The sequence below is a fragment of the Lygodium microphyllum genome, chromosome 9 (assembly GCF_053477565.2).
Source record: "Lygodium microphyllum isolate KBCC chromosome 9, Lygodium_microphyllum_v1.1.10, whole genome shotgun sequence".
In the NCBI taxonomy this organism is placed as follows: domain Eukaryota; kingdom Viridiplantae; phylum Streptophyta; class Polypodiopsida; order Schizaeales; family Lygodiaceae; genus Lygodium; species Lygodium microphyllum.
In genome coordinates, this window is record NC_141143.1 from 113,274,930 (window position 1) to 113,290,431 (window position 15,502).

Below are 15,502 nucleotides of genomic sequence, written 5' to 3' on the forward strand. Positions count from 1 at the left end.
TTTGTCGTTGGCTTTACGGATGTTGACTATGTTGGACATGCGGACTGTAGGAAGTCCACTATAGGGCATGTGTTTACCTTCATAGGGGGATCTGTCTCTTGGATATCCATACTACAGAAGTGTGTTGCACTGTCTACTACGGAGGCAGAGTATGTGGCTGCCACCATTGAGGCATGCAAAGAAGCCTTATGGCTGTCATGTTTGGTTGCCGAGCTTGGGATTACTGAGGTTCCTGTTCTCCACTGTGATAGTCAGAGTGCTATCATGCTAGCACAAAATCCTATCTTTCATGCAAAGACAAAACACATATAGGTGAAGTATCATTTCATCAGAGAGATACTTGACACTAAGAGCATTGAGTTAGTCGAGGTGGCACAATGCATTGTAATCGAGGATGATAGTAGGGGTTTAAGGGGGAGGTTTGTCATGGGGACGTTAAATTTTAAGATGATTTAATCTTTCTGATAACACTTGATTAAGTTATTAATCAAATGTGAAAGGTTGTTTAGCACATGTGATGCACATGGCAGTTATTCCATGGTAATAGGCCAACAACCTTGAGGATGCAGTGGGGGTGTCAAGTGCAATTGTTGTGATAAGTTATGCCAGCTGGTGTTTGGGGGTCAGTTGATATTAGTTTTGACCTAGGATAGCTGTTTGGCCAATAAGTGTTAGTGGTGATACTAGGGACCAATATTAATTAATTAATTAATACTAGTCTAAGGGTCAACAGAGGTTGGGGACCACTGTTGATTAATTAATTAATTAATACTAGTCTAAGGGTCAACAGAGGTTGGGGACCACTCTAGGTTGCAAATGGCCTAGCTAATTTAATTATGGATGGACATATTTAATTTTGGGTAGGGTCAGAAGGGCTAAAATTAATTTTTAGGATTCTTTAATTTTGAAAATTAATAAAATGGCTAGATAATATAGAAAAATGGGTTTAGAAGGCTACCACTTGACAAAAGTGCCCATGCAAACTGAGAAAACGTTTTTGGGGCTTGGTCTCAGCCATTCACTTAGTTTACAACCAACCTAGGAGAGAGAGAGTGAGTTGCTGGTTCATTTTTTGATCAGAGAACAACAATTTGCTACAGAAGATGGCCATTTGGGAGCCTTTGTAGGCAGGGGATAGTAGGGAGACACTTCTAGGGGCTGGCAACAACGTGGCTTATCATGTAATAACATTTTGGAGATGCCTTGTAGTAGGTGACTAAATTAAATGCAAACTAGAGCAGGCAAGAGACAAATTTTAGGGTTTTCTTGCGAATAAAATCAGATTTCTCTCTCATCTTGGCTTTCTCTCACCTTCTCTAGTATTTCTCAAAAGATCTCGGCACTTCATAGCCATCCTTAGCAGATCTTAGCTAGATTTGGTGGATAGTAGGAGGATTTCTACTGTAAACCCTAAATTTTTGCAGAAATCCGGTTTGACAGTCACCTTGAGACCCGTGCCAATAGAAGGCATCGCACACTGAAATTAGCACCTGAAATTTGTGGAATTGATAGGGATTTCAAATGCTAGCCCATCTATTGTAAATTGGGGCAGCATTTGTTGGTGGTTCCATTTGTGCAAATCTCGGGTGAAAATCAAGGGGCAATTGGTCCAAATTGCTTGCTGATTGTATGTATAGCAAGGGGCTTTTGGATCAGCAAAGGAGATTATGGAATCTCAACTTGTACACTGTCCATTGGCAATTATAGCTAAAGACATACTGAAAGGGGTGCCAGTTTAGGGGTCAATTGGGTTTCTATTATCGAAGGTTGTTAAAGTAATGTGCGCATTTTAGTTTATGCTTAGTTACTAATAGTTGTAATTAAGTGCTTAATTAGGTTTTACCATTCTATCTGAAGAGGAAGGCTAGTTTCAAGATCTCTCTTGGATGCCATGAATCACAGTTAGAAAGCACAAAACTTGGCAAAAGAGGATTGAATAGCTCTAGAGTAGCATCATCCAACCTAGGAAAACATCATTTGCACCAAAACATCCATCGCCGTCTCTAGAGTAGCTTTGATAGTAGCACCACCATCATTAGAACAACTTCATTAGCATGGTAGATAGCATTACCAGCTTGGGAAACAATATGATTAGCACCCAAGCAACTACGACCAATAGCAAGAGGCTATGGGTGTGTAGGTGTGAGCCATGATCTGCCCAAATATAGCTTTCATGTGTGGAGAAAGCTATGTTCTTACCCCTTTCGCATCTTTTTTCTACTTCTCTTGCATTTTGTTAGCTTTCAATTAAACAATCAAATTCATTGTTAATAATCTTCTATGGTTTTAGTCTAGATATTGATATGGATCTCAACCTTGGATCCTTCGCCATTGAAATTTGGTTGCTTGATCTCTTTTAGAAACAAGTGAAAATTTGTTGACTTGAAATGCTCAGGTATGACCAAAGTCCTTGAAAGAAATCTTACAAAAAGGGTTGGCAATGTAGGAAAAAGAATTTGGCACTCAATGTAGAAGAGTTTGAAGCTCGTGGCCTCCTCTTCGTTTATGGCATTGTTTTTGTCTCTTCACCAAAGAAAGCCTTCCAAAATATATGAAGAGAAATCCTGTGAGGGTTTGGCTAATAGGAAGGTTTTATGGTAGGTGAAGGGAACAAGGGTGGTAGGGAAAGAAAGTGGGAGGAGGAAAGGTGTGGGTAGGAGGAAGAGGGAAACTTCAAAAACCAGCAGGTGATAAGGAGGGATTGACGAGTGCTAGCAAGGGTAGGAGGTGGAGGAGAATGCAGTAATGAGGGAGCTTGTACGAGTCTAATTGGAGGAGTCTAATTGGATGTTCATCTAGTCAAGCGATTAGTGCCACGTGGGAGTAAGGAAGGAGGGAGTGTGAAGAAATGCTCTAAACAAAGAAAACACAAAACCAATTGTACGATAAAGCACAAACTGATAGAACATAGTTAGTATTAGGGTAACTTAGAGACAATGAACATAGAGAATATTGAAGTGAATGTCTACTGAAAATAGAGTGCTCATGCAGCAAACACACTACGCAACGAATGAATCTTGAACCTCCAATTCATGTGTCTCAAGGACCAAGGCAAAGGTAATGAGTTGAAGAGTGTGTTTGTGAGGGAGGATAGGATCGAAGCTCAGCACAGAAAACCAGTAGACAGTAGAGAGTGAAGCATGACACCCAATGCAATAGATTGAAAGAGTGTAAAACCAAAGTACAAGGTACAACCCTTAAACCTTAGGGTTGTAGGGGGGTGTTCACACCCGAACACGGTAAGTGCTTGTAAGTGTGTGTCATAAGCACATACGAAATAATACCATAAGTCTGGGGGGAAAAACCTCTCCTACTGAGAGTAAAATGTGTCCTAGTGTCCTATTGATCACCGACACTCCTATGTGAGCGTAGACGTAAGTGAGGTGTGAGTGAAATACCCAACAAACCCCCCTGGAGTGAAGAGTGATCAAGAGTACAAGGATCATCCGTCACCAAAGGAGATCAAATTTAAAGCATTGCGAAATGCTTCAAATTTCTCACGAGGAAGAGCTTTGGTGAAGATATCTGCCACAGTACTGGTGGTAGGACAATAGACAAGGCTGATATCACCTACATGTAGCCTGTCTCTGACAAAGTGATAATGTATCTCAATGTGTTTCGTGCGTGCATGAAACATTGGGTTCCATGCCATTGCAATGGCACTCTGACTCTCAGTGAACAAAGGAGTAGGCTCCGTAACAGATACATCCAGATCAGCAAGAAAGGGTCTAATCCATACACATTCAACTGTGGTAGTGAAAGCTGTCTTGTATTCAGCTTCACATGACGATGTGGCAACAATGGACTGTTTTTTGCTAAGCCAAGATATACAAGACGAGCCAAGAAAGAAACAATTGCCACTAGTGGAGTGACGTGAATCATAATCACCAGCCCAATCAGAATCACTGTAAGCATGTAACTGCAATGGTCCCCCCTTGGCATAAAGCAATCCAAGAGATCTAGTACCTTGCAAGTAATGGAAGATGCGCTTAACAACTTGCCAATGTGATATGCGTGGCTGATGCATATATCTGCTCACGGCTGAAACTGCAAATTGTATGTCTAGCCTAGTGTTGCATAAGTAAATAAGACATCCAACTGCTGGAGCATGTGTGTGTATATCAAACAAATCACTGTCATCATGTAATGACAGTTTAAGTCCAGGTTCCATTGGTGTACAAACTGGCTTGCAATCTTGTAAGCCAAACTTCTCAAGCAGTTTACCAATGTATCTTGACTGTGATAACCCAATATCTCTAGCATCATGTATAAATTGAATGCCCAAGTAATAATGCAAAGATCCCAAGTTTGACATGTCAAAAGTTTTCTGCAAATTTTGTTTAAATGCTGAAATTTAATCAGGATGTGTTCCTGTAAGCAAGAGATCATCAACATAAAGACAAATGATCAGCATGGATCCCCCCTCTTTACATACGTAAAGGGTAGACTTAGATGAGTTGTTTGTGAACCCTTGGCTAAGCAAGAAAGCATCTATCTTTGCATACAAGCTCTAAGAGCTTGTTTCAAACCATACAAAGCTTTTTTCAGCTTGCATACCAAGTGTTTCAAGCCCTCAACTGCAAAACCAATGGGCTGCTGTACATATACTTCCTCATGAAGTTCCCCATGTAAAAATGCAGTTTTAATATCCAATTGATGCACAGTCCATCCATAATGAGCAGCCAAAGCAACCATAGACCTGATGGTCATCATACGGGAAATAGGAGCAAATGTCTCCTCATAGTCAATGCCTTTTTTCTATGCATAGCCTTTAGGTACAAGCCTTGCCTTGTATTTGTCAATGGATCCATCTGCATTCCGTTTCATCTTGTAGACCCATTTTGATCCAGTGGCTTTCTTCCCAAATGGCAAAGACACCAAATCCCATGTTTGATTCTTAGTGATAGAATCCAATTCAGCTTTCATTGCTGCCATCCAATGCACACTTTGTTGTGCATCTTCAAAACATTCAGGCTCCTTATCATCGAAGGTACTTGGTGCCATAACGAAGTCCATGGTATGTGCAGTATCATGCATGGGAGCTTGCCTTCTAGTACGACCAGCCATGGGTGCATCCAAATGACTATCTTTCATAGTCTGTAAATACCATCTAGGCATTTGTCTTGCCTCCTGACTGTGCATAAGCTCTTACTGAATTTCAGTTTCAGCACTTTGCTGAATATTCAGATCAGCCAATGGCCGATTTTCTGCATTTTCCTGTAAACGCCCCGAACAACGTAGTATGCTTAACAATTATGATATTTGCTTATTTTCGAGATTTAATATAAAAGAGAATGAACACTTAAAGCTGAAAATGAAAATTACTCACAAAATTACAGCCATGAAAATGTAAAAGTAATGGAGACAAGATTGAGGGTTGAAGATGGGCAACCCCCCCTGAAGGAATGTATTTCTGCTCAACCCAAGTCCCTTAGGGAAGAGCTCAGTTACAATGAACCTGAGAGTGAGAAGAAGTAATTCTCACTCTCACAAGATCATGCAAAGATGTACAAACACACATGCATTATCTATTATGCAATGATAAGAACTGATTTTTTTACAGTATGAGAGAAGAAAAAGGGGAATTCAGCCTTTCTCCATCGTTGATCAGCAGTACATGGATAGAGCTTGCTTCTTGTAGCTAAAATGGAAGAAAGAGCTCAAGAAGGAGGTGTTGTGATGAATTTACAGGCTTGCTGTCCTGTAAACAGCAGTGATAGAAGAGGGAATATGGAGGAATTTGATAATGAAGAAGTGGGGGATGATGATGGGGATGGATGGGGCCAGTTTTTGGCTATCTGTGGGTGCTGTACATGAGTTTACAACAAAGAAAAATGATGATCAATGAAGAAAAACGAGCTCTTATTTATAGGAGAGGGGAGAGCTAGTACAAAAGGGGAAAGTGGAGTAGTATAAGACAAGTGTCCAGCCACATGTCATGAGATGTGACAAGTGGTGGGACACTTGGAAACTTGTGTGACAAGTGTCTTGACACTTGTTTCTTCTCTATGGCCTTCCTTTTTGTGTTGAATACTGTCAAGAATAGAAACAACCAAATTTAGTAAGCACAGTCAGAGTACAGAACTTACTATTTTTAGAATGACATCCCTATTTTTTAGGACTAGCATTTTTAGGCTAATTCGAGGCTCCTAAATTTTAGAGACCTCCTAAAAGTTAGGGATCTCCTAAAATTTAGGGACCCCCCCAATATAGGTGTCATATGAAAGCTTTTTCCGTGTACATCGCAAAAATGGTATTCGAATCTTCATGTGACTTTCCTATGCAAAGAGATGTGCATTTCAAGCTTTCAGCCCACACATGCACATTATACAAGCATTTCATGATCATGCCATCTTGTTGATTGTAACTGTTTGTTCTGGTGGATCTAGCCCACACTTCAAGGCATCAATCCTTTCTGTGTGCGAGTCTAACCCTGATATGCGTGAGTTCTAGTCACAGGTGTCCAATCGGGTCATATAGGTGGAAGTGTGAACTATCTTTTCTCTAACCCACTGCGTGGGTCCACCATAACCTGTGACCACTCATCAGTGGCCAGCTCCAATGGACTTTTCTTTATATCTAATTAGTGCAAAGGAAATAAATTTAATAAATCATTATATAGACAAATTAATGAAAAAGGATACAAATTCTGTTTCTATAGAGTTGTGACATTTCCAAAGGAGCAGCTGGCTGAACATTGAGTTCACTTGCTGAAACTCCAGCTGAATCACCAAATGTAATGGGCAGCAGTCCTTCAAATACATCATGGGCAGCCTGATATGTGTCTAAACTAGCCAGGGAAAATTCTGATTTTTCATCAAATAGTACATCCCTCTTGACAAATACCTTTTTAGAAATAGGATCATAGAGTCTGTAGCCTTTGCTCTCACTGCTATATCCCATAAAAATGCATTTAACATCCTTGTTGTCCAACTTTTTCTTGAGTACCTTTGGAATATGTGCATATGTAAGGCACCCAAAGGTACGAAAGTGTCCAATAGAAGGTTTCCGGCTGTTCCGAGCCTCAAAAGGTATAATTTTCTTCAAAGCTTTGGTGGGGCATTTGTTCAAAACATGGCAAGCACACATGACGGCTTTCATCCAGAAATTGTGAGGCAAGCTCTTTGCCTTCTGGCCATCTCCATGAGTGACTGATTCTCTCTCTGAAACCCCATTCTGTTGTGGAGTATAAGTAGTAGTTTACTGATGGACAATGCCCTTCTGCTTTAAAAAGGAATTCAGCATAGAGGACATGTATTCCCCCCCTTGGTCCGAATGGAGAGTCTTAATTTTACAACTAGATTGGTTTTCAACAAGTGCAATAAAAGCCAAGAATGCATCATACACTTTTGACTTTTTGACCAAAGAATAGACCCAGCAAAATCAAATTGCATGCAATGTGTCCCAGACACGTTTTTTAATGCTTTGCCAGTGGTGTAGGAACCCTTGCTTCCAGAAATTGCATGAATTAAAAAAAAAAACCATTAAAATATTGGGTCTGAAGTGGCGACGATTGGCGACTGGCGAGCTAGCACTGGACATCGGGCGACGAGCTGGAGCTGGCGGTGTTGGCAAGAAGGGCGCCAGGCAGGCAACGTGTTGTAGGGCAAGGGGCAACTTCCTCTAGGCGTCAAGTGGTACAGGTAGGCGACATAGTAGGCAAAAGTGTCACAGCACCACAGGGGTGTTTGGAGACTGGTGAGCGGGTGCAGAAGGCTAGAGCGGCGTGGTCAAATAGAAACGACTGAGCAGGCAAGGGCCTAGGCAGAGTCTTGGCGAGAGGGAGAACACTGGCACTATTCTAGGCGGGCGTAGGTCATAGGGCAAGAAGTTGCAGGGGCAAGGTTAGGCGGCTCCAGGAAGCAGGTCGAGCTGTTGCAAGTCGTGGTGAATTTGACGGGTGGCAAAGTTGGACTGAGCCACAAGCTCCCAAAGGCTAAGCAGAGCAGAGCAGAGCTGAACGGAACCTCAGTTGAACAAAGCCAATGCTTTGATACCAAATGTGAGGGAGGACAAGATCGAAGCTCAGCATAGAAAACTAGTAGATAGTAGAGAGTGAAGCACGACACCCGATGCAATAGACTGAAAGAGTGTAAAACCAAAGTACAAGGTACAACCCTTAAACCTTAGGGTTGTAGGGGGTGTTTACACCCGAACACGGTAAGTGCCCGTAAGTGTGTGTCATAAGCACATACGAAATAATATTATAAGTCTGGGAGAAAAAACCCCTCCTACTGAGAGTAAAAAGTGCCCCAGTGTCCTACTGATCACCGACACTCCTATGTGAGCGTAGGCATAAGTGAGGCATGAGTGAAATACCCAATAGTGTCGTAGTCCGAACGGATTTCCAAATGTAGCAGGGTAGCCTTCAAGAGCCAAACACTAGCAAATGCAACTCTAGAAGTTGGATCTTATGCAAACAGGCAATGAGGAGAGAGAGAGGCTGAAAATGTAGGTACCTAAGGAGAGTAAAAAACTACAGCAAGCTGATGATGACGTGGTAGGGTAGTGGCAGCAAAAACGTAGGTATGATGACGTGGCAGGCTGGCGACAACAAAAACGCAGGTATGATGATGTGGCAGCCCGTACATCAGTCGTAGATCACAAATGTAGCAGTTTAGCAATTTGCCAACTATAGACAATGTGGCTGATCAGCAAACGTAGCAGAAATCAATGTAGACTGTGCAATGGAGGCTAGAAACATGCATCAGATTGATGTAGACAGCAATGGGAAGCTTTGGATGAGATGTCCTCCGCGAATGGGGTGTGGGCAGCAAAGCTAGAGGGCTTGAAACCTGCAAAAATGATGTTGGGCTGAGTGGAGGGTAGCCTACCTATTTATAGAAAGTTTTGGGATCTCGTACCATGCACCATTTTAAAACTCTCTTGAACTGTGCACCAATTTAGGGTTTTGGTTAATTAAGCATTTTTGGGGCTGTTTAAGTTGCTAATTCAGCATGTAATGCTTATATTAGCTCAACAGGGAGGAGGTGGCATAGGGGAGTGTGAGGGAAAGGAGGATAGGTGGTTGCAGCAGTTAGCAGTAGACTTGGTAAGGGCGTGAGGCAACGATGGGATAGAAGATGACTATGTCAAATTTCAATCCACATCAGCAGTAATTATCACCAGAACTGATGCACATCCCATAGGGGAATACACCTTAGATTAAAGCCTAAGCTCTAAAGGCATCTCACAACTGCATAGCAGATTTGGTTGGCAATATGTTTCTTAGCATTCAAGTTCTGAACTGGTGTACTTTCAGCCTTTAAATGCTGTAATCTTTGTTGCCAGCTGGAATCTAGTTTTCAATGCAAAATAGTGAGCCACATTTTTTACATTGAATTTAAATGAATGTTGGAAGTTTGCACCTCCATTGATTAAGATATTAGAAGAGAAGCATTGCTATTAACAAATAAAATACATATCCTGCAGAAGTATCTAATAATTTTGTGACCTCCAGTCCTTTTAGCACCTAAAAGGATCATCTTTCTGACTGTAGGACAGGTTCGAGCCTCTAATATGATATATTCTATGAGTTTGGACATAGATCGACTTGGAGCTATAGCATCTCATGGCAGTGCCATTGTAAGCACTATTTTTACCTTGGTTACTCTTGTATTTCTGTAGTGTTGTTTTAAAGAAAAGGATCAAATTCACATCTACTTTACGTGCGTGCACATGTGAAACATATGGAATTGGTATGCATCATTGGCCTTCTTGGAGACAAATAAGGAATTTGCTGGAACCTATTCAGTCTGTGCCTCCAAATGAAATTGACATTTTACAAGGTTTTGGATTGGAGTACCAAGGATAACACTCCAGGATGTCGCACATTTAACTGACGCCCATGAAGGCCTACAGACACATCCTCCTCTTCAGAGAAGAGAAACATTCTATTAATAAATCCCCCTGGGAGCTTTCATAGATAAGCATGGAAATGTACTTTGGTATTGGACTAGATCCCTAAAATGTTGGAAAACAAAACTTACCGAACTTGAAAAAAGTTAAATTGTTCTTGAGACAGGTTGTTACTTTGGAGATAAATGACAGGAGTACTACTGGCAGTCCAAAGATTGGAAAAATGCTGCATTGTGTCACCTCAATGTGTGAGATCATGACCCTGAGACTATTCCCCATCTCCCGTGGCACTGCTTGTTCACTACAGACTTTTTGGAGATTTCCTCAGCAAGATTTGGGAAATTCTTCTGGTTCTTTGGCCAGCCTTTGTCTCAACTTTCTGAACATTCTGTGTTCTTCAACTAGGTCACATTTTGCGGACCCATTTGGACTCAAGGGATCGTGCATTTATACATTTTTAGCCATTTTGGACTTTAGCTACTTTTGTTCCTTAATCTAGCAATCTGTAGATCATTGCTGCCATGTAAGTGATGTATATCTCTTTCATATGGATGTGTTTCACTATAGTTTTTGATTTTTTGGAAAAGATTTTGTCTTGAAGCCTTCTATGGGATAATGAACATTGGTACTCTCAGGCTATTCTTTGTCAGCAACTGGGCAGGCTGGTGTTATTATGGGTAGCACATTTGCATGGATTACCTTTTTGGCACCAATGCATCACCTGCAGCACTTTAGTGCCAACAGGCTGATGTGTCACGTTTTGTTGCATGCAATCACTACTCTGTGCTGTCAGAACAGCCCACACAATCCCTTCAATAACTGTTTTAGCCAATGTGTCTTGTGTCTCTGAGGCTCTCCTCTTCTGCAATATCAAATTTTCTTGTAGATGCACTTCATCTTTAATAGAAACCCTCTACAGTTAGGGGGTATGTGTGCATGCATGTGTACAGGACTCACTGAATCAGTTTTCAATGACATGGGATCAGAATCTCATTTGTACAATTGAAGGGGTAAGATGATAGAAACAAGTAAAAGACAGCTTGTGTTACTTGAGAATGATCCAGCAATGCCTTTTTGGACAGCAAGATTCTGCTGAAGCCTAGTTTGATGCTTTGCATGAAGATTTTGTTGAAGGTAGGAATAAGTGGACTGATTCTTTGCCAACTTCCAATTATGAAATAAAATTGCCAAACTGGCCTTTGAAGTACTCAGAAAAAGCTATTATGATTTTCTTGAAAACTTGCCATTGGCTTAGGATATTTACAATGGAGTGCACTTTGTTGCACCTGGTGTGCTACTTAGCCATAGCAAGCATAAACAAATAATGCTGGAAAAATATCATCTCATGTATGTATGGCACACAGATGGCTTACATCTTCCATGGTTGCTTACGAAGGATTATCAGTCTTTGATAAGACATTGTTGCCAGGTTTGGGTGGAAGTTGTGGACTTCCCTGAGTGCAAGAAAAAGCATCTCACAGACATTTGTGGAAAGCCTGAGCAAAGTTGTTTGTCCACCTCAACCTTCTAGAAATAATAATGTTTTTCATAGACTTTGGCATATGGACAGGAAAAAGCTACCTACCATTTCCATTGAAGTTGAGATATGGGTGCCTGTTTTTTCCAATCGAATTGGAGAGTATCTGTTGATGTTGCATGCTTTGCTTGCCACAAATTTATGCATATATTCAAACCGACCTTAAGCGTTGTGTCCCCCATCCCAAGTGCTACTGTTCCTTGCACGGACAATATCCATAGGCAGGACTTAGAATCAAATGTCAACAAAATAGACAAGTTATGCAGCATGAAAAGACGAAGAGAAGGTCAAGCAAAAATATCGTCATGATAGGCACCAGTTAATGTTTTTTCTCCCATGTGAGCGAAAGGCAAGGAAAAGGTTGATTTTGAGGCTTGGCAAGCTCCTTAAAAACCTGTTTCTGCTCATACAATTATTTTCTAACCTCAGAATTGAATCCGGTATTTTAGAGGGTAGACTTCTATGCCATCTGCTTGTATAACAGTCACTAGGTTGTGGTCGGAAGTTGTAAAAAGGGGACCTAATTTATGGATTTTCATTGCAGAGAAGCACAAGATATACATATTCTGATAGTGAAAATGATTAGGTTAGTTTTGCATGATGATTCTGATCTCATGCAAGATGTTTGGTTTTTGACTCTTGTACATAGATGACTATCATCATATGTATATAACATGTTTAATGTACCTCTCAAATGTCAAAGATACAATATAAGAGGCATCTCTGATCTTAATAAATGCAGGCATTTTTTGGCACTATATACATACCATGAAAGAGCACATTCCTCATACTCAAAAGCAGGAAGTATGAGATCACAGATCCTTGGGCTTCTCCATGTCTTTCTTGGCCTTGAGATTTTTTAGTTAGCAGTAGAGGGATGTTGCAACATTAATATTAGCTTTTGGCCTGGTTGCATGCAGGCCATTTCTTTTCCTATGGAACTAGAGTCTGAGCTGTCCTAGCATGTACCTCATTAGTTGGTGGATGCTTCCAGGTAGAGGACTCTTGTTGGGTCACTGATTTGGCTAATTTATAGCCAGTTGCATGTATACATTTCAGTTGTGATTCTCAGTTCTTTTATTGAGAGGTCCCTTCTACCTGGGTCCTGATTGGCAGCCTGCATTCCGGGTACTGTGGTACTTATAGGACACTTGGACACACAAATCATGTATGAAGGAGTTACCATGATAGGTTGGATTGATTCAAAATGGGCAGGTGAGATAGACACCCAGAGCTCCACTATAAATTTTTGTTTTACCTTTGGAGTTTGTATGATTCTTAATTAAGTTTGCTAATGTGAACCTTTGTAGTTCTGTTTTTATATATATATTTTTTATAAAATTGTCACTAATATAGATAAAATGCTACTGTGTTTTTCTTTAGGGTGCACTAGCAAGGGTGCTTCGGGAGGAGGGAAAAAAGAGTTTTGCTCTACGCTTGAACACAATTTCTACATTCTTTATTTTTGCTTTCTTCCAAAATTTTCATGAGGTATGTGATTAAGTGCGAGCTTGCATGGCATCTGAGAAAATTATGAAGAGGAAATCTTCTTTTTTACTAAAAAGACCTTGCTATTTGGACTGCAGCTTTTGGTTGAATACCAAATTGGCCGAACAACCTTGAACATTATCGACCTTGAAAATTTAAGAAGTCAAAATTTATCTAGCGGTTGCTCTAAGATTCAATCAAATTTTGAACAGGTTGTTTACACAGACTAAACGGTTTCTAGGGGTTCAAATTCCTTAATATCCTGGATATACCATCTAATGTACATTCAACATATTAAACAGGTAGGTGAAGTGATATGATTGTAGTTTATTTGCTCTTTCCTTTATTGCTAGAAAGGAAAATTCAATTCGAATCTTCTCAACGATACTCATCATTAGAGCTAAAAAGAAAGAGTGCAAAATCCAATATCATGAATGACTATAAGCATAGGGAATATACACATTCATCAATGACTATAAGCATAGGGAGTGTACACATCCAGAGTTGGCTGCTCTCAAGGGAGAACATTTAGTACAAGGGCTAACAGAGAAACAAGCTGGTGCTCAGTATGCCACACGTTATGAGGAGTCCCTACTCATCCACTCCAAATCTTCGTGCAATCTCTCATTTTTGCCTGTGATGCTATGAATGATCTCTGTCCACATGGAGTGAGGGTCTCAGATGTGGAAGTGTGCTGCTGGTATGTGGTCTCATTGTATCTTGTGTCTAGATGTACGAAGCACTAATACTAGAGATGAGGTACTATCTTTGGTAGTGTCCATAGTTCACTCCCATCAAGGTTAGATCTAGAGCATGGATGACTCAAATGACTGCCAAAGGTGCGCAAAGAGATGCTCCGTTATAATGGTCCTACGTCTACAGTCTAAGCCATTGCTTTCCAAGTCATGATCATCTCCTTCCGAGTGCCCTGAAAAACAAGCTTGAGAACTCTAGTCTGGGTCTCTTGTGCTCCAGGACAGTCCCAAATATCTTGTCTTGGAGTTTCCTCAGTTGCACTAGGCACAGCTATGAATACTTTGCCAAAACCAGCCCAAGTGCCTACTGCCAAAATGCCCATGTGTCATAAGCCAAGGAAAAAGCGTATTCTTCCTTTGCCCAAAGCTGTCCTTTACAACCCCCTTCAAAAGTCTGTCAAGAATTGGTTAGTTGATATCCTCTCTATATGAGTATGGTGCAGCAATTGTAGCCATTTTTAACAACAACCAAACCCCAAACTGTTCTCTAAGTCTCTGAAATATGTCTTTAAATGTCGTGGAAGGTCTTTGGAGAGATACCATCTTTTGATTTGCTAGCAACCTCTGAGAGAATCTATCCTAGTATAGATGAGACCCATGCCCTAGTGTGCCATGCTGATATGTGATGTGATTTTGAAAAGAAAATCCTCTCTTCAACAGTCCAAGCTGCCCTTTGGAGAAAAGAAGTAGAAACTGGCCTTAGAATTTAGTGATGGATGCTACAAACTTACCTGAAATCCCCTCCCCATTTGCAGTTTTGGTTGGTTGAGTGGAAAATTAAAAACCTCAATATAGCATGCAAGACAAGCTATTCCTGAAAGATTATTGCAATGCTGTATTAAAATTTTTGTATTCCTTCTAAAATCTTGGAAAGCGGAGTGATATTTATCCTTCTTTATGTGAGGCGTTGGTTGTGATTTGCATTTTGACAATGTAGTGCTGCCAAGTATTTTAGCAAGACAAGCTATGAAGAGCTATCAAATGCTGAAGTACTAAGGACCACCCAGCTTATCTCCTCCAATCTAGTTTCTTTTTTTTGAGTGACAAGTAGACCCCCAACTTGAGCCTTCCTCCTACTTTTGACAAGTAGTCCCTGTGCTTCTAAAAAAATGTGACCTGTCAAGATGTTCTTGCGCTGATGTGGGAGAGCCAATGTTACATCTTTGATGGACCTTCTGTTTTGTGCCTGCTCTTCAAGATTGTTGTCAATACTTGTCGCCTTCTTGCTCGATTGCCATTGTTGCCAACTCAACCCCATATGCTTTTTTTTTTGGCAAATAAAGTGTGGCTAATAATATTACTTTTAAAAAAAACCTGAATACAAGGAAGTGCTCATGCTCAACAGAATAGATGGAGCTAATGCAGAGTCATAGATATATCAGATGTACAAGCCTCGCAGGTCGGTCTAGGGGGGATAGGAGCAAGAAGCCATGGAGGGGGGGTGTATCGCCATCTGGGGCTGCTTGCTTGCATCATGAAAAACAGATCTTGGCCGCCCCAAGCGCGCATGAAATGACAATGAAGCTCCTGGCGAGCCCTGGACTCGCCCTGCACCTGGTCTTATCGACTATGGAGGGAGTGGATGATGGAGGTCCAGAGCTCTACTAAGGTCGCTTGTACTGAAAGCCTCTCTCTGCCAAAACCCTCCTAACACCGCGCCTTCCAGATATGCCATCCAGTAAGACTCCCTATGATCTCCCAAATCTTAGAGCGGTCTGCTCTAGGCTCTAGTACCTGGTAGATGGGTAGAGCCTCCAAACTGACCACTGCGCACGACCCTGCCTCAATAATGAATATCCTGTCCTGCATCCTGGCCTCATATAGAAGGTGACGGCCTTGACTGACTGCTTGCGAGCAGAAAGCT

At 41.1% G+C, this 15,502-nt stretch overlaps 1 protein-coding gene across 6 annotated transcripts in view; it reads left to right on the forward strand.

The window, feature by feature from the left end:
* The window catches only part of LOC148031439 (uncharacterized), a 291,467-nt gene that overhangs the window by 57,755 nt on the left and 218,210 nt on the right, over positions 1-15,502 (forward strand). For 4 of the 6 annotated variants that reach the window (XR_015691896.1, XR_015691897.1, XM_087684974.1 and 1 more), the window contains exons 3-5: positions 9,505-9,585; positions 12,779-12,886; positions 12,982-13,095. Coding sequence is in view for 2 of the 6 variants with exons in the window: in XM_087684974.1 (XP_087541100.1) it covers positions 9,505-9,585; positions 12,779-12,886; positions 12,982-13,095 (303 nt within the window). In the remaining 4 variants the exon portion in view is untranslated. Of the gene's footprint in view, positions 1-9,499; positions 9,586-12,778; positions 12,887-12,981; positions 13,096-15,502 lie in introns of all 6 variants that reach the window. The other 2 variants (XR_015691898.1, XR_015691899.1) reach the window with 2 other exon arrangements.